We start from the raw sequence: 17,047 nt of genomic DNA on the forward strand, positions 1-17,047 counted from the left end.
CAAAATAGTTAATTTTTTCTTTTTATAATATCAAATTTATATATTTTTTTTAGATGCACTTTATAAAATATCATTTCTAAAAACATTGTGATCACTCCTGGGTTAGAAATATATATTTTAATTTAAATTATCCTTGTGCGCATAAGATTATGTATTAACTAAAAAAAACAAACGATAAAAAAGAAAAAAGAAAAGAAATGAAAATGAATATTCCAATGATCACAGAAATCTGTTTCTAACAGGTACATTCATGTGCTTTTGTTGAATTATGTGCCCATCTTTATAAACTAGGAACTAACAGTTTTCACTTATTTAGCATTATACTTATTTCATATGTTGATACTCTGTCAATCGTTTTTATATTAATGCTGCAGTCACCCTGAAATATTATAATGAATTTTTTACTGGTCCAGTTTGCCAATCTGATTGCCATATTCTCAATTTCTCTCTCTAATAATACTGCCTAAATATATCATCATGTCGATATGATACTATCCAAGAGACTTTGTTCATCTTATTATAAAGTTACTTTTCATATTATTGCTATTATTATTGGGTCATTCAGGACTTATAGTACCTGAACACATTCATTTCTTAAGTTGAATTACTTAATTTTAACGTCATGGACCATTATATCAATCATATCAAATGCATCTGGTACAATGTAGCTATCATGACCCTAAGTAAATTCTTTTTTAAAATTTTTGGACCCAAATATTTGAAATGTGATTGGCATCTTGGAACTTTATACAAATATTCACATATATAATTATAATGATAGAAAACAAAAAGCCATGGATAAGAAAACTTTTATATCATAGAATACATCAACTAATGCTTAGAATGAAGGTACTATAAACTGCCATTTGTTGAATAATAATCTTATATCTCATTAGATTACAATGTCATCACAGTGTTTTGATGTACATAGCTAATTATTTAACTTATAAATAATTGATAATTTTCCACTGATAATGTCATTTATGGAAAGTTATCCATTAAGAATATATGGCAGTTTATGAGCATTTTATATATGCTACAAACGGTTTTCAGTAGAAACATTGTGCTCTTTTTTTTTCTTTTTTCTTTTTCTTTTTTTTTTTTTTTTTTTTCTATCATTTTTAAAAATTATCTAACAGACGTTGAATATACTTCAAGAATTCACGTCCATAAAGACAATATATAATATATATAATTATATATATATATTTTTTTCAACAACCAACGATTAAGGACATGAATCCTATGTAATCTTTTCTAAGAGCACTATCTACTGTATATTACAACAGTTATTTTAATTACAAAATTTTTTTTCACCATTTATAACATTATAAATCTCTGTGTTCAATATGATAAAACTTAAACACTCTTATCCAGAGCTTTTGTAATCTGAAAAGATAATAATAGCATACATAACACACAATTTTGCATCATAGCATACATCTAACTATATATGAAAAAAAAAAGAAAAAAAAAAAAAATAAATTAAAATTCTATAAAAGACTGACATTAATTAGAGACTGATTGCCTAGAAGAGGCTGCGTGCATGGCAAAATCGACAAGTGGATTATTTGGGACGGTAACAATGGAGTGTGAAGTACTACTGCTTAAAGTAACATTAGCAGAAGAAACTAATGATAATGGTTTACAAGATAATTGATCAATTTGTTTTATAGGTACCAATTTAATTGGTACATCTGTTTTTAACCTGACAGCTTCCGATACTGGTATAGCTTTTAATTGAACACTCTTCAATGGTTGTATTTTAACTGCTGGTTTTACAGTAGCACTTGCATTTTGAATAATTTTGGTAATTTTATTCTCACCAACTCCTTGGTTGGAAGATTCGTCATAGCCAGAATCTGACGATGAATCACTAAATGTTTTACTTGCTTGCTTAGAGACCATTGTTTCTGTACTAGACTCTACACTATGGGCAGGACTAGCAGATGCAGAACTGTGAACAGGGCTAGCAGATGCAGAACTATGCACAGGACTGCAACTCAATGCATTTGTTTGTTGTTGTCGTTGTTGTCTAGCTATACAACCAATACAAGGTTTTATCAATGAAGGATCCACTATTACTTCTCCATATCGACCTTTAAATATTGTTCCACAACAAATAATCTCCCTAAAATTATATATGCATTTCAAAAAACAAAAAAAAATATATCAAACTATATTTATAAATTATTATAGACTTTATAATCACTCATAAAAATTAATGATAAGATTAACCTTTTAAAATATGTTAAATCAATAAAACCATTGACAGTTAAGTCATTCTTTGACTCTGGATCATCTTGCATATCTAATTGTTTTTCAGTTACTGGAATATCATCACTACCTACAGGACTACCAGCTCGACTTGAACCTTTACTACCATCTCCATTCAAATAATCTTCTAGAAAAAAAAGAAAAGGAGAGAAAAAAAAAAAAACAAAAAGGAAAAAAAAGATGAAATTATGATTTTGGAATTTTTTATTTAATAATATAAATTTTAAATTACTAACCTGTTAAATCATCACTCATTGCTGGGCTTTGTTCCCGATCTCTATCTGCTTTTAAATACATATGTTTTTTCTTCATAATCTTTTCAAACTTTTCCGGTATATCTTTTATTTTCTTTTTATTTTTTGATTTAAATTTTGTCAATGATTTAATACCAGGTCCTGCACGTGCATCTACAACCTATAAAATATAAAAATATGATGTATTTTATAAATAGTTATATTTAATTAAATAATAAAAATAAATTATACTATATTTATTAAAACATACATGTCTCCAATTGCGGTTACTTCCTGCAGGTAATTTTTTCCACCTTTTTACCAAGAGTACACATGCATTACAAATTTCTCCAGTCCTTCTTTCCTCAAGTTGAAAACATTCCATAAAATCATCTTCATATTTTTTACTATCTGTAAATCTTGAGCTATAAAGAAAAAAGAAATTATAAATTAATTATAATTTTAAGATTAATATTAATGATTTATTTTATTAAATATTATGTATTTAAATAATAACTATGTTATTAAATAATATGTTATTAAATAATATTTATTGAAATTATTATATTGCTTACCTGCTTGATTTAGCTTTACAGATGCAACATCCAGTACTAGATCGATACACTTTTGGTTTATGAAAACTAAACATTTTGCACTTTATTTTCAGACTGCTTCTGTAAAAGTCGAAATGTTAAATAATATTTTTAAATCAACATATAGATGATCAGATTAAAATTTTATAAGATCTTACATAAAGAAATCATATCACATGATAACAAATTCATAAAAAACCAATAAAAGTTTATCCCAACCAAATTCATTCCAATATCTTTTTTCACAATTTATTATCGGTTTATGTTTATAATTGTAAGTAATTACCTACAAAGAAGAATTGTATATAGGTACAAAGATAAAATAATCGTTAGTTTAACCGTATGTTTAACGCGTCCTGAAAATAATGTACCTTTACTGAAAACAGCATGTTTCGATGATCGTGACAGTAGTCGAAATTAGCTCCGTTCTGTCCGTATAATATATAAAAAGCATGTAAAAAGTTCAATCGCGATAATTTGTTATGACGAAAAAATCACTGATCGTCACCATCTTTATTTTACTTGTTTACATCGATTCGTTGCCAGTTCTGTAACTAACACCGCGATTTTGGCTTGACAGTATACGTGCAAGACGCTACACGTTGTGACGCACGTATGCTACTAGGGGGCGTCCAGAATTTCACGAATCCCCACTTTATATTACACGATAAAACTGCAAAGAAAAACAACGTGCTACAGGAAATCGACACTTTATAAACATTTTTTTCTACATAGAAATACTAAAATCACCTGCCATTTATCATTATACATCACATAAATCTGTATAAAAGTAGGATACAAATATATAATCTTTCTACAAATTATTAGTAATTTATCATTATTAAAAATTATATAAATTAAATAAATATATATTATACAATTTTAATGTGTAGATTTTATTATTTTACTTATTATTTACTTATTATTTTAATAAACTATATTTTTATGTATTATTATAATTACATAATGTAATAAAAAATGTGTTTTAAGCTAATATAATTTATATTGATTATTACAAATATTATAACTTTATAAAATATATTTTCAATTATCAATGAAAAAATATATAACTAAACGTACAATTTTAAAATTATTCTTTCAAAATTGATATAATTTTGAAAGAAAAAAAGAAAATATAAAATTATAATATATATTTTAATAAAATATACAAAATGCGATTAAATAGAATATACAAGTGGATATTAGATGATTCTTTATAAAAAAAATAAAATAAAATAAAATTAAAATAAAATTTTTTTATTCATAGTTTAATTTTAAAAAAGATTGAGTTTGAAAATCTATTGCCTATATGCATGTGATATGACATTTACCGAACGATGTATATCTATTGTGTTTATAAACAACATCTTCGTTATATTTATGAATTACTAAATTTAAAGAAAGGATATTTGGTCAACTATCTATTTTTCAATTACTTATTTATATTTTATTTTGTATCATTTTTAATTTAAATTTTTAAAAAAATAATAAATGATACATCATAAGAAGCATCCAATATTAAAATTTACAATTTAAAGAATATATTTTATTTTGGCAACTTCATTAAACATTTAGAAATATATAATAACATTCATTTGACATGCATTATAATAAATGCGTGGAGGCAAACCAGTTTTCGTGCAATATACCAAATTTGTTGTATGTTACCTATCTGTCCTTGTTTTTTTCAAGGATAATTTTATTCAAGAACATAATAAAGTTTTAATGATTTGATTTGATATTAGTAATATCAAATTTCTTGCATCTTTATTATATTCTACGATATTATAATTTATTAGGAGATTATTTTTTACAATTATTAAATATAAATTTATCACATATATAAATTCATTTTAGTATAAAAAAAAATTCATAAAAATAAAATCTTAATAATTTTAATTAATATAATGAAAAATTTGATATCTGCAAATTCATTTTACTATAAAATGTGATAAGTTTTCTGCAGTACATACATCTAAAAGTACTAATATCTCTTAGTTTCAATGAACGATATATTTTTTTACTCATTCTGGGAGTGGCGCCATCAGTAGTTGAAACCTCAAAGTAAAAATGTTGCAACGTACGGTACGCAAAAAAATGTAAATGTGCTTTCGCCTCGTTGTAGTCAATGATTATAGTGGGAGACGATATAAGGGACATCGAGCAATAGGAAGGGGGAAAAAAGAGGAGGGTATAGCGATGTTGCCACGTGGTTTGTTGATCGGTTGTCTCTTCATCCCGATACGACTCAAATCTCTGACCTGACTGCATGCATATTAAACATTACCTATATTTTACATATTTGTTTATAAATTGAGTGTGAAGATCAAAACACAAAAACTAATAACAATTGATAATAAATTTACGATATCTATAATTTAATTATTTAATTTTATTATATAATATTATATATTTCTGATTTGTAATTATGATCAAAAAATTATCATAAAATTATGTAAAATTATTTCTTCTATTTTTAAAGCAAAACAAGATTCAGAAGAACATATCAGATATGTTTTTGTATTTTTTACATATTATAATTTATTATTGATTGAATGTGAAAATAAATTAAAACTACATATAACCAAACTACATATATCAATAATTTGAAATGAATTATTTTTCATTATAAATAATATTCGTAATAATTAAAAATAATTTTACTTTACATATTATTGAAAGGATAAATATAACGAAGATAAAAAATGCATAATGTTTGAATAACATGGCCCTGACATGCTAAACTCTCAGTAGTTCAACTTTCGTTCTCACTTTTAGTTGCTTCTACAGTTTTAAAAATAGAAGGTACCATCCTTTGATACAAATACATGTCACCAAATTGTATGCGTTTTTGTAGAAGTAAATGAAATATTTTTTCTGTGCATATTAAGAAAATAATGAATAAAACTGTAATTAATAATAAAAATATATTAGCCTGAGAAACTTCGATTTCGTTGAGGCGATGTTTAATGATGTCGTAAGTATTTGATCGAGATGACCTACATTATGATAAAACAGGTTCCGGTATTTTGGTCAGAATAAAAACATGGAGACATTTCTCTATCTTTGTGATATATAGTTTCTAATATTTTTAAAATCGTTACTATTTTTTTTATTCAATTTGAAAAATATAAATTTAAATATTTTGAATATATTGTTAAATATTAAATCACTAGCTGATATTAATATTTTTTTTAATCATAATAAAACAAAATGTTTTATATAATGAATATTTTAATCTTATTTATCTAATAGATCTAATAGGTTAATATTTTTAAATAAATATCTTTAATTTGTTAAAGATTATTAAAATATAAAAGAAAAGATATTTATTCTGAATGATAAGAAAATAATTATAATTAAAATATAATAACGAAAATTACTTTAATATAACTATCTTATTATATTAATATAAATAATTAGTATCATGAAGTATCATCATCAAAACATCCCTAATTTGACATTGTTATTAAATACACTTTCAACATTCATTTTCAACATTAAAAGTATTTTTTATCAATATTATAAGAAATAAAAATTGAAAAATAGAATATTAAAAATTATTTACAAAAATTAAAAAAAATTGAATTCATAAAAATTTTCATAAATAAAGAAAAAAATTAAGCATGCATTGGAGTAGCAATGCATAAACATTGAAAACCCTGTTTTTATCTAAAAATTTATTGAATTCTTTTTTTATTCAATTGAAAATAAAAAAATTATATGAATTTTCAAAGTTTATATAATATTAATTATAATAATGAGTCTTTTCAAATAATATAAACTTCTATTGAAGTTAGTTTGTGACAGATCGTGTACCATTTTCATAAAAGCAAAAAAAAAGAAATCTAGACAAATGTAATGCACCGAACGAAGGACGTGCGCAAGCAAAAGACCGACATGGCGCATGGCACAGTACAGTTCGCCGCCATCGTCAATTCCTTCCCTTCCCACTATTTTAACCAACCCTGTCTCCATGAATACGTAGAATATATGTTCGAAATATTAAATAAATATGATATTCCCTCGAATCAATTTTTTGAAAATTATTTGTTCGATTCTTTTCAAACAACATATATAACAACACTAACTGACATGTACCTTGAACGAATAATAATCAAAAAAGTCAGTGATATGATACCCGCCACAAGCGGGCACGCCATGACAGATGATACGGCACGCACAAACAAACAAGTCTACTTGCCAAGTGGAACACCGCGCAGGTAAAACGCGGGAATCATCGTCGGTCTGAAAGATGAATACCATATAACAACTGACAGATTTTTATGATACTTTATGAACATCTTTTCTATAGGTTATTCGGTGTCCTGTCAATACAACGATGAATGCCGACAATGAAAATTCCGTGAAGATACGCGGTACCTACGATCTGGTGAAAGTTTTTCGTTGCACTTGACATAAACCACTAAAATTTGAACGACTATAATAATGTATAATAAGAACGGATTAAGAGAATAGTCAATGAAAAGGCAGGAATGAAAAATAAGTGTCAAATGTATCGATGATGATACAGCAGCCTGGCAGATTCTGAGTTCAGAATCGAAGACGCTGACATCTCGGAACATATTTATCTTAATCACATGAGTAATTTCGCGTGACAATCTACAAAGCTGCTGACATTGTCTCATGTTATCAATACATCGTATTTTTATGACACGTGATCGCGAAATTCATATTAAGATGTTAAGATTAATGACAGCAGAGTACTTACCTTTTCAATACAGGTGACGGCCAGATTTGAGAACTTCTTTGCGCAGACTCACGGCGCTGGCTCTGTTGCATACTCTAATCAAGCGAGCATTTATATGTACTAAATAAGAAATTATAATTTTCGTGTTGTTATTATTTGTTTTTCATTTTTGATAAATATAATTTTTATAAAAAAATTTATTATGTATTCTATTCAATATGTTTTAACAATATAAGAAACTTAAATTATAAATTTGTTCTTACTTGTATAAGTTTGATTTCCGGTGAAAAGATTTGATTTTTGTTGGACATCAGTTCGATAAAATACCACCAGAGTTCTAGAACAGTACAAATTCCACTTTTTTAAGATACAAACAGAATTTGATTTATTATCTTAGTTAAATTTTTGTATATAAGTTTATATATAAACAATGAATTTCCTAATATATATAGGAAAATGTGTTTTGTCAGAGTAATTTGAATAAAATTGCGGTACCTTAGTAACAGTGAAAATAGCGCCATCTTCATGGATAATAAATACAATGAAAAATAAATTATACGTAGATATAATTTTTTTTAATTTAATAAGTCAAAAATAAATTTTATTCACAATTATTATATAAAATTTTATCTTTTTCATATAACATTGAAATTATTAAACATGAATTATAACTTTTTGATTCATCATAATTTATCGTTTTCATTAAAAATCCAGTAACATCTTTTGAACTTCGAGACATGAACACTTGATAAATAATCATAATTTGCCATCTATCGGCTATATATTTAAAGTAAGAATAGATACTTATTTCTTTCTCATTATATGGTAAAATAAAAAATAGTTGATTTTTCTTATTTTGACATTGAATAGAAATGAAAATTTAAATGCTATCATGAGTTCATGGTAATTCTAAATCAGTGTTATCTAAACTTTATTTGTGAATAAGATACATTTCCCCCACTTTGCTATTGTTGTCAAGGAAACCAAGATACTATTCGTGCGAGTCCAGTGTGGATCTCGCGCGAGTTTCGTGCACCTAATATGGAAAAGTTAAAATATAGTTTACTATTTTCATAATAAATAAAAAGATTAAGTAACGATTATAGTTATTCATAGGTAAAAAAAAAAAATATTTCACTCAAGCAAATATAACTTACGCTATATAGATTTATGAAGTGAAGAAATATGTAACTGCGGAATGTATAGAAGAAGATACGTAATATGCCCCACTGCTGTAAAATGCTAACGTAGAGGGGGACAAAGCCGCATGAGGGGCCCCACCCGTGAATATCACATCGTTATGATCGTCAGTCGTCAATATACTCTATAAATTGTTCTATCAACGATTATTGTACGCATTTCTAACTGTCATATTGTATTCTAAGTATATATATTAGTTATATACAAATTATGGCTAGTTCAATTAGTAACACCAATAATGTCTATAATTTCAAAGTTGTGTTGCTTGGCGAAGGATGTGTTGGAAAAACTTCTGTTGCATTACGATATGTTGAAAACAAATTTAACGATAGACATATCAGCACATTGCAGGTGCATAAATTTTTAATGTATTATTTTATGTTTCGTTTATATCTTTTATTTATTTATTTATTTGTTGTTTATATATAATTATGATTGTAATGTTCTTATGGTTGGTAAATTGTCAATTATAATAAGCACTGAAATATATTTTATATTTGCAGGCTTCCTTTTTAAATAAAAAATTGACTATACATGAAAAGAAAGTAAACTTGGCAATATGGGATACTGCTGGTCAAGAAAAATTTCATGCATTGGGACCAATTTATTATAGAATGTCAAATGGTGCCATTATAGTTTATGATGTTACTGATTACGATACATTCTTAAGGGTAAAAATTTAAAGAAATATATTATTCTATTTTTTTATATCCTATATTAACGTTCATTTCACAGGTTATAAATTGGGTTACAGAACTTAGGAAAATGTTAGGCAGTGGAATTTGTTTAGCAATAGCTGGAAATAAAATAGATCTTGAAAAGGATAGACGTGTTTATATCGAAGAAGCAGAAGAGTAAGTTTTTGACTTTTGACTTTATCCTTATATTATAAAATTTGTTTTAATATAAAATTTTTTTATTAGGTTTGCTAATAAAGCAGGAGCTATGCATTTTCATATTTCTGCCAAATTAAATGAAAATATTGAAGAAATGTTTTTTCAATTAACAGTACGAATGATAGAACATGCAGATCTAATGGAACAAAAATCTACATTATCAAGAACAAGTAGTATACGTCGTAATGTTGTTGTGGTTGAAGATGAAGGTGAAGAAAGTGAACCAATTAAGAGTTCCTGTTGTGGTGGTTCTTCACATACATCTTAACTTGAGATATCTATTAAAATTGGTTTTAATTTTGAACAAGCCATATATAGAAAGTGTGTGTGTGTGTGTGTGTGTATGTGTGTGTGTGTGTGTGCGGGCGCGCGTGTGCGTGCACGTATAATATATATATATATATATATATACATATACTATATATATATATATTAAGCAATATATATCATAAAATTTTTAATATTTTATTTTTTAAGGAATAAAATATAAGATAAGAAAAAAATTGCTAAGCCTAAGTAATTTAACTGAGTGTAAGGTAAGAAATATTGATTATATTTTGGGAGTTAATTTTTATGTATTTCAATATTCAATTACATTGATAGAACCTCAGTTGATTCATAAACCAAATATCTTGTTATTCATATATGTCATATATGCTAGAAGACATCACAATTATTAGATATATGTATTTCATATAAATGTATATATATTTAAATACTATTATGTTTTAATAAAAAGGTTAATTAATATATATATGTATTTAATACGATGTTATTTCTTGGGAATGTTGATTCGAATTTTAGATTAGATTTAATTAGTTATAAAATAAAGAACTTACTAATTACATGCACAATATTTGTGAGCCTAAAATACAATATTCTATTCTATCACAGGTACATACATGGATTAAACATCCATAAATCCATCTATACTAGCAACATAAACATTATTTCATTAAATGATAAATTCTTTTATAATGTACTTTTAAATTAAATGTAAATAGTACGAAGTGATTATTTATAAATAAGACAATTTAGAACATCAAAATAATTAGAAAATTATACATTGTGTAATATTTATATATATAATAATATCATTTTAATATTTTTTTTATATAAATAATTATATATTTATGTAATATTTTTATTCTATTAACAAGGAATGTACTTGTGTCAGTTCTATATAGGTCTGGGTTAGTCTTTTTCCACAACAGAGAACATATTAGGCAATGAGCCTCTATTTTATCCCAGAAACCCATAATGGCAGGACTATTTAAGAAAATGTACAAAGATACACATATTATAATAGAAAGATTATTATAAGTCTTTCATCTTTCAAGTGATAACAAATAGTATACTAAATATTATATTACATGATACCCTGACAATGATTTTAATTTAATTATTAAATTATATAATAAAAAATAATAAATTCCATTGTTTATTATTATTTTAAATCGGCAAATAATTATACGAATTATTTTTTTCTTTTTGAATTTGCTATTTATAAATTTTCATTGTATGGAAGTTACAAACCAAGTATCATATAAATATGCTAGTTATATTAGTAACTTAATTTATACTTAAAAATAAGAAATTTTATTGTTAATTTTTTGTAATATGATTTTAATAATGCATCAAAATTCTTTGTATTTATGTATGTATAATTAAAAAACAATTTTGTTTAATCAAACTGAACTTGTATATAATGCTATTAATCTCTGTGTGTGTATATATATATATATATATATATATATATATATATATATATACACATATAATGTTAATACAAAGGATGCCATATATTAATAATAATTTCTAAATTCATTACTATATTTTTGCTTTGGCTAATATAAATTATAACAATATAATTATTATGACTTTTATGACATTTGTCATGTTAATGCTTATATAAGTTAATAAAATTATGCGAGCAAGGCATCCTGTACAACATAATTTGTCTGTCTAGTTTTATTACATTATGCTAATTTTAAATAATCCTATATTTTATAAATTGCATGATATTTTTATATATCTTTGGTATACCATTAATTTTTATAATTTTACATATTTTTAAATTGTATATCCAGATTGATTTACAATATTTTTATGTCCCATGAAATTATTATATTAATTTACTAAAAAAGAAATTTTGTGCAAGTTGTATAATTAAACGCTGTTTGTGATATTAGGTATGCAAGTATTTTTCTATCTGTATATTTAAATATAAAAATATTTTAATCAACAAAATACGAATGTTATAATTAAATATGAATATTATACACGAGTTATTACGTTCAAGTTCCAACAAGTTTGATATGACTTCGAAGATTCTTGTTTTTACATTTTAAAATGAAATTCTTAGGAACTTGATATAATTTTCAATAAAAATTCTATAAAATTTTCTTCGAAGTTATTTATATAAGTTCATATAATATCAAACTTGGCAGCCAAATTTATAAAATTTCTGTTTCATAACATAGATAAAGTATTAATTTCGTTTTAAATTAGGCCTTTAGCGTTCAATCCTATATTTTCTTTATATAATAAATATTTTATCCTGATGGGTAAATAAAAAGTCTATAAATTGATTAATGGGACCTATTGCGGAAAGTGACATTCCACGTGATGGTGGTGCTCTGACAAGATTTGGACCAAATACAACAGCAAGATTACTTGATGTCATTTTGTTTAAATCAGATCTATCCATTACCTGTTATATAAATTTATATATTTTATTATAAAATTATAAAATAAGAATAAATAATATAATTCATAAAATAATAATTTACCCTTGATAAAAATTGTACGATATATTTTAACACTTGATAATTATCTTCTGGAAGTTTTTCAAGTACCAATATTTTAACTCTTCTTGGACGCTCATCTTTTGATAGAGCTAAAATAAAATAAATAATAAAAAAATTTCAACATATTTATAGAATATAAAGTAAAAAAAAAAATAAAAAAAATAAAAAAATAAAATAAAAAATAAAATCTAAATGTTTACCTTGAAATTGTGTTATTTCATCATATAAATCATACGTCATAAGTGGTTCATCTAATTCTCGAAGAAATGTTTTAAGAAGAACAGCTGCTATATGCGGGTCTCCTTGAAAATCAATTGGTAATCCTTGATTACAACGATTTTGAAGTTCTTTAACTACTGCCACATTAGCTGATCTTCTAAATATCCCTTCTGTTTCTAATGCTATAAATAACATAGTAAAATAATATATTATATTATTTTTTAAACAAGATAGTAAGATATTTCTTAGAATTTTTCTGTCAAATTATGACAGCATGTTCTATAAGTAAAAATAAGAAAAAAAAAAAATGTTATGTAAATATAGACTCTGAAATATTTTATTTAAATAAAAATATAAGTTACTTATTCTTCTTTTAGTATAGCATGAGAATTAGCAATATTTTATTTAATCTGATTACACAAATTATGTTTATTATCATTTCTAATTTACAATAATATAATTTTAATATAGTAATATAAGTTATGTAAATAGATTGAATAAATATTATTCACTTATTCTTATGCTATATTGAAGGAAAAATAAAATCAAGAAGATTATAATTTTATTATAACTTTTAAATGAAAAGAACTTATGTTTATGTAATTCTTATTTTTGTTCATAAACTATGTTGTAATAATTTAACAGAAAAATACTTGGAATATCCTATACATAAAAACTAAATTGTATATTCATAAATATACCATCAGGCATATCAAGAAATTCAATGCATTGTCGCACTATTGGTGGTATAGGATCGCCATTGTTATTTTCTTTAATAAAAGTGAGACTTGCTCCAAATTGAGTGGTACCAACTGGTGTTGTTACCGTACTCTGAGGTGGACTTGTTGGTAAATTCTTTTTATTCTTTAACATTAGCTGTTCATTGTGTCTAAAAATTAATATAAGCAATTAATATGAAGACAAAATTAAAACATTTATAATTAAAAATAAGTACATACTCTATTACTTGAGGAGGTATAATAAGTTGATCAAGATTAATGTATTGTGCTAATTCTTCTAAGTAATTGACATACATCATTTTTCGACCAAACTTTGCACTAAAAAAAAAATAAAAATAATGTCAATTTTAGTTAGTGTTAATTGAAAAAAAATTCATAGAATGGTAATAAAAAGGAAAAATTACCTAATAGCTGGCTTAAATATTTGCCATACAATTCTAATAAAATTAGTTGGATGCACCAAATATAATGCTTTCAAATTTTTTTTATATTTTCTGTCAAAAGCTTTATATGCTTGCCATAACCAAGACAATGGTGGTTTATTTTTTGAAGTAAGACCATAATGAAAATAAACTAGACTATAGTCTTGCTCTACAAATGTGTCTAAAGTATGTGTGAGATACCTGTCAAGTAAATATATTTTTATAAAAACAATCAAATAAATTTTTAAAAAATTAATATGTTTATTATAATAAATATGTATTTTATACAAACCTGAGAAGTTTTGCATAATTAAAAGTTTCTTTTCCAACAGGAGGCAATTTACATGCAGATACTACTATTACTTTACGCCCAGCATTATCATCACCAACCACTTCTACAATGCCATATCTTGATATATCAAGATAATCTTCTTCATCCGCAAGTTCACCATCTAATGCAGCAAGATCCTCTGCTACTTAGCATGTATTAGCATATTATATTCATAATTATTTTTTTATTTCTATATTAGATTTTTATCATTTTCCCTTTGACTCTTTTTAAAAAATAAATATTCAAAGTAATTTAATTGTAAATGAAATAAAAAAAGAGTCATTTAACCTTGGCTTTTATGCATTGTTATACCATGCAATAATAAACCATACAATGATCTACATAATTCACCTGCTAAGCCCCAAATGCCATGACATTTAGTGGCTACTAACAGAAGATAAAAGGTCACACACCGGATTTGATAACTGGAGCATCTACCAAAGCTTCTTCAAAGTTTTCTTCAATTGTTCCATCGCTTACTGGACTCTCCAAATAATTTAATCTAGTTCCTGCACTGTTAATTAAATCCTTTTCTTCTAAAGCTATAAAATAAATATTTCAATTATATTCTAAAATAAAATAAAAATAAAATAAAATAAAATTTAAAATATAATAATTCATGATCATAACATCATAATATATTAATTTAAATTTAAAAAAAAAAAATCTTTTAAAATTTAAAAAATATTTTACAATAATATATATATTTTTCATGTAGTTGTATTATTATAAAAAATTTTATCTAATTTTATCAAAATTTTGATTTTATATTTAAATGTTTTACCATTATTTGAAGTAGTTTGTAATTCAGTATCATCGAACTCCAAGTTGGGCTCATAATCATGATAATCTGACAAACTTGGGTATGGGTCTTCGACTTCATTAGCTATTGCTATTATACAAACAGAAGTATGCGCATTATTGTCTGCATCAAATATGTTTCAATGAATCACAAAACACTACATCAGCAATTCTTTATTTGATCAATGGTTTTGCATTATAAATAGATACTTAAAAGATACTAAATAATAACAAAAAAAATATGTTTGCAAAACAAGTATTATAATAAATTGATAACTAGTATACATCTCGCGGTTTCTCGTTATATATATTATTTTTCCCGATCACATTACACAGTACATATGATCTCCAATAAATATTTTGATATTTTTCATTGGTGTTTACAAATCACTATATGATTATGAAACTTAAAAGAACGAATTTTCTACTGATATGTATATATATTTAAACCAAAGATTGGAACTATGTCAAGTTAAGATCAAATCTTGGATTTTGTAATACGCACTATCGTGTCAATACGCGAATTATTCGTCACTTATCGATGTGCTTATCCACATAGGAGACTGAGATCCATCGTGAAATGTTTTCTCGCTAAAACGAACAGAAAAACGTCGATACCAGATGAACTTTTACAATCACGATTTTTGGCGATATGTACTTGATGTAACGTTTATTTGACACCTAAAGCAACGTCAACAAACGCGATAGATAAGCTCACCTGTCAAAGTTCGCGTTGGATTTAGCGTCGGTTGATAGTCTGCTTCCATTTTCTGGCAACTGTACGATAAAACAGTGCCGAGATTCAATTACGGGGCTTTTATGTACCCTGCTTTATAAACGAATAACGTTTTTCTTCTCGAACGACATTATCCCGACGCGGTATGGCAAACCAGCGTATTCACGTCACGCTTTCATTTGTTGTGTCGCTAATTGTAATTCGTAGTCACTCGTCACTCCCTTTCCCCACTGCTCGATTAACGAATACTTTCATACTTATTCCTATTGGTTGGTTGCATATTTTTGCCACGGACGAATTATAAAATAGATTTGACATCTTACAAGACTTCATGTCACATGTTCTGAAATATCGACTTCGAAAGAGAATATTTCTTACGCCCTCTACAATTTAATATATTCAAAATAATTACATCTTAAATTATAAAATAATTTAATTGAACCAATAAAGTTGAGCACATAAATGTTCGATATTTCGATAATTGTACAGGTAGTTCCTATAGAATAGTATATAGAATCAAATATGAAATAATAAATAATAAATATTATTTTCAATATTTTAGTAATAATTTATAATATTTTAATAATTGTTATAATATTTCTAATATTTTATTATAATAAAATAAGATTTTTTAATTGTAAATATTGTACATATTAATTTTTTTTTTCCAATAGAGATTGTATTAAGATTACATTATGTATATATTATTCTATAAGTTATAGCATGAAAAAAAGTATGTAATGAGTTTTTTAATATAAAATTATGACATAAACAAATTAAATAATTATATGTATAATTTATTTAATTAATAATTACATATATTATTTAAATTGTTTTTTCATATATTTTTTTTATAGTGTTTCTGTAATTATATTTTAAATTTTAATAAATAAATTACATTATTATTTGTTTTCTTACACAAAGTTTTAGATAGAATTATAAATTCTATAAATTTACAAAGATTTTTACAAAATATTAACTAAACACATATATTTTCAGTTTATTATTATTATTTGTATAATTTTTTTTTGTTTATACAAGTTATACAATTCCACATTTTTAGACATGATTGCTAATT

At 24.9% G+C, this 17,047-nt stretch overlaps 4 protein-coding genes across 10 annotated transcripts; 2 read left to right on the forward strand and 2 right to left on the reverse strand.

Moving 5' to 3' along the window:
- Nucleotides 1-271: 271 nt before the first annotated feature.
- On the reverse strand, nt 272-8,134 carry LOC413309. Of its 6 annotated transcripts, none has more exons than XM_006557439.3 (8): nt 7,836-7,934; nt 3,475-3,776; nt 3,262-3,389; nt 3,086-3,181; nt 2,782-2,935; nt 2,514-2,691; nt 2,239-2,404; nt 272-2,131 (listed from the first exon to the last, which is right to left on the reverse strand). In XM_006557439.3, the coding sequence occupies exons 4-8, from the start codon at nt 3,157-3,159 to the stop codon at nt 1,510-1,512; spliced, it is 1,194 nt and encodes a 397-aa protein (XP_006557502.1). In that variant the 5' UTR covers nt 3,160-3,181; nt 3,262-3,389; nt 3,475-3,776; nt 7,836-7,934; the 3' UTR covers nt 272-1,509. The 6 variants fall into 6 exon arrangements, with proteins under 6 accessions (XP_006557502.1, XP_006557499.1, XP_026299405.1 ...); XM_006557436.3 differs by having other exon boundaries at nt 3,086-3,184; XM_026443620.1 differs by lacking the exons at nt 3,262-3,389; nt 3,475-3,776 and adding an exon at nt 8,078-8,134 and having other exon boundaries at nt 2,239-2,401; nt 3,086-3,184.
- On the forward strand, nt 6,724-7,829 carry LOC113219068. Its single transcript, XM_026443621.1, has 2 exons — nt 6,724-7,326; nt 7,419-7,829. The coding sequence occupies exons 1-2, from the start codon at nt 6,965-6,967 to the stop codon at nt 7,447-7,449; spliced, it is 393 nt and encodes a 130-aa protein (XP_026299406.1). The 5' UTR covers nt 6,724-6,964; the 3' UTR covers nt 7,450-7,829.
- Nucleotides 8,135-8,798: 664 nt separating the features above from the next.
- On the forward strand, nt 8,799-10,664 carry LOC409863 (ras-related protein Rab-21). Its single transcript, XM_393353.6, has 4 exons — nt 8,799-9,365; nt 9,518-9,685; nt 9,750-9,868; nt 9,938-10,664. The coding sequence occupies exons 1-4, from the start codon at nt 9,225-9,227 to the stop codon at nt 10,176-10,178; spliced, it is 669 nt and encodes a 222-aa protein (XP_393353.2). The 5' UTR covers nt 8,799-9,224; the 3' UTR covers nt 10,179-10,664.
- A 351-nt stretch (nt 10,665-11,015) lies between these two features.
- On the reverse strand, nt 11,016-16,292 carry LOC551838 (rho GTPase-activating protein 1). 2 transcript variants are annotated; one of them, XM_624223.5, is made up of 10 exons: nt 15,952-16,292; nt 15,217-15,324; nt 14,846-14,974; nt 14,394-14,574; nt 14,084-14,302; nt 13,899-13,997; nt 13,641-13,828; nt 12,921-13,121; nt 12,703-12,809; nt 11,016-12,623 (listed from the first exon to the last, which is right to left on the reverse strand). In XM_624223.5, the coding sequence occupies exons 1-10, from the start codon at nt 15,998-16,000 to the stop codon at nt 12,450-12,452; spliced, it is 1,455 nt and encodes a 484-aa protein (XP_624226.2). In that variant the 5' UTR covers nt 16,001-16,292; the 3' UTR covers nt 11,016-12,449. The 2 variants fall into 2 exon arrangements, with proteins under 2 accessions (XP_624226.2, XP_006557504.1); XM_006557441.3 differs by having other exon boundaries at nt 14,394-14,553; nt 15,952-16,291.
- Between the last annotated feature and the right edge of the window lie 755 nt (nt 16,293-17,047).

Source organism: Apis mellifera, linkage group LG11 (assembly GCF_003254395.2).
Source record: "Apis mellifera strain DH4 linkage group LG11, Amel_HAv3.1, whole genome shotgun sequence".
NCBI lineage: Eukaryota > Metazoa > Arthropoda > Insecta > Hymenoptera > Apidae > Apis > Apis mellifera.

Bases quoted from the DNA above. Each gene is read 5' to 3' on its own strand.
- LOC113219068 (XM_026443621.1), top strand. From the start codon at position 6,965: ATGCACCGAACGAAGGACGTGCGCAAGCAAAAGACCGACATGGCGCAT. The intron at 7,327-7,418 runs GTAAAACGCGGG...TCTTTTCTATAG, and splicing joins CCAAGTGGAACACCGCGCAG to GTTATTCGGTGTCCTGTCAA.
- LOC413309 (XM_026443619.1), bottom strand. From the start codon at position 7,906: ATGCAACAGAGCCAGCGCCGTGAGTCTGCGCAAAGAAGTTCTCAAATC. The intron at 2,936-3,085 runs GTAAGCAATATA...TTTTCTTTATAG, and splicing joins TGTAAAGCTAAATCAAGCAG to CTCAAGATTTACAGATAGTA. The intron at 2,132-2,238 runs GTTAATCTTATC...ATATAATTTTAG, and splicing joins GATTTAACATATTTTAAAAG to GGAGATTATTTGTTGTGGAA.
- LOC409863 (XM_393353.6), top strand. From the start codon at position 9,225: ATGGCTAGTTCAATTAGTAACACCAATAATGTCTATAATTTCAAAGTT. The intron at 9,686-9,749 runs GTAAAAATTTAA...TTCATTTCACAG, and splicing joins ATTACGATACATTCTTAAGG to GTTATAAATTGGGTTACAGA. The intron at 9,869-9,937 runs GTAAGTTTTTGA...TTTTTTTATTAG, and splicing joins TATATCGAAGAAGCAGAAGA to GTTTGCTAATAAAGCAGGAG.
- LOC551838 (XM_624223.5), bottom strand. From the start codon at position 16,000: ATGGAAGCAGACTATCAACCGACGCTAAATCCAACGCGAACTTTGACA. The intron at 15,325-15,951 runs GTGAGCTTATCT...TTTGTATAATAG, and splicing joins TCCAACGCGAACTTTGACAG to CAATAGCTAATGAAGTCGAA. The intron at 14,575-14,845 runs GTGTGTGACCTT...CATGCTAAGTAG, and splicing joins TGCTCCAGTTATCAAATCCG to CAGAGGATCTTGCTGCATTA.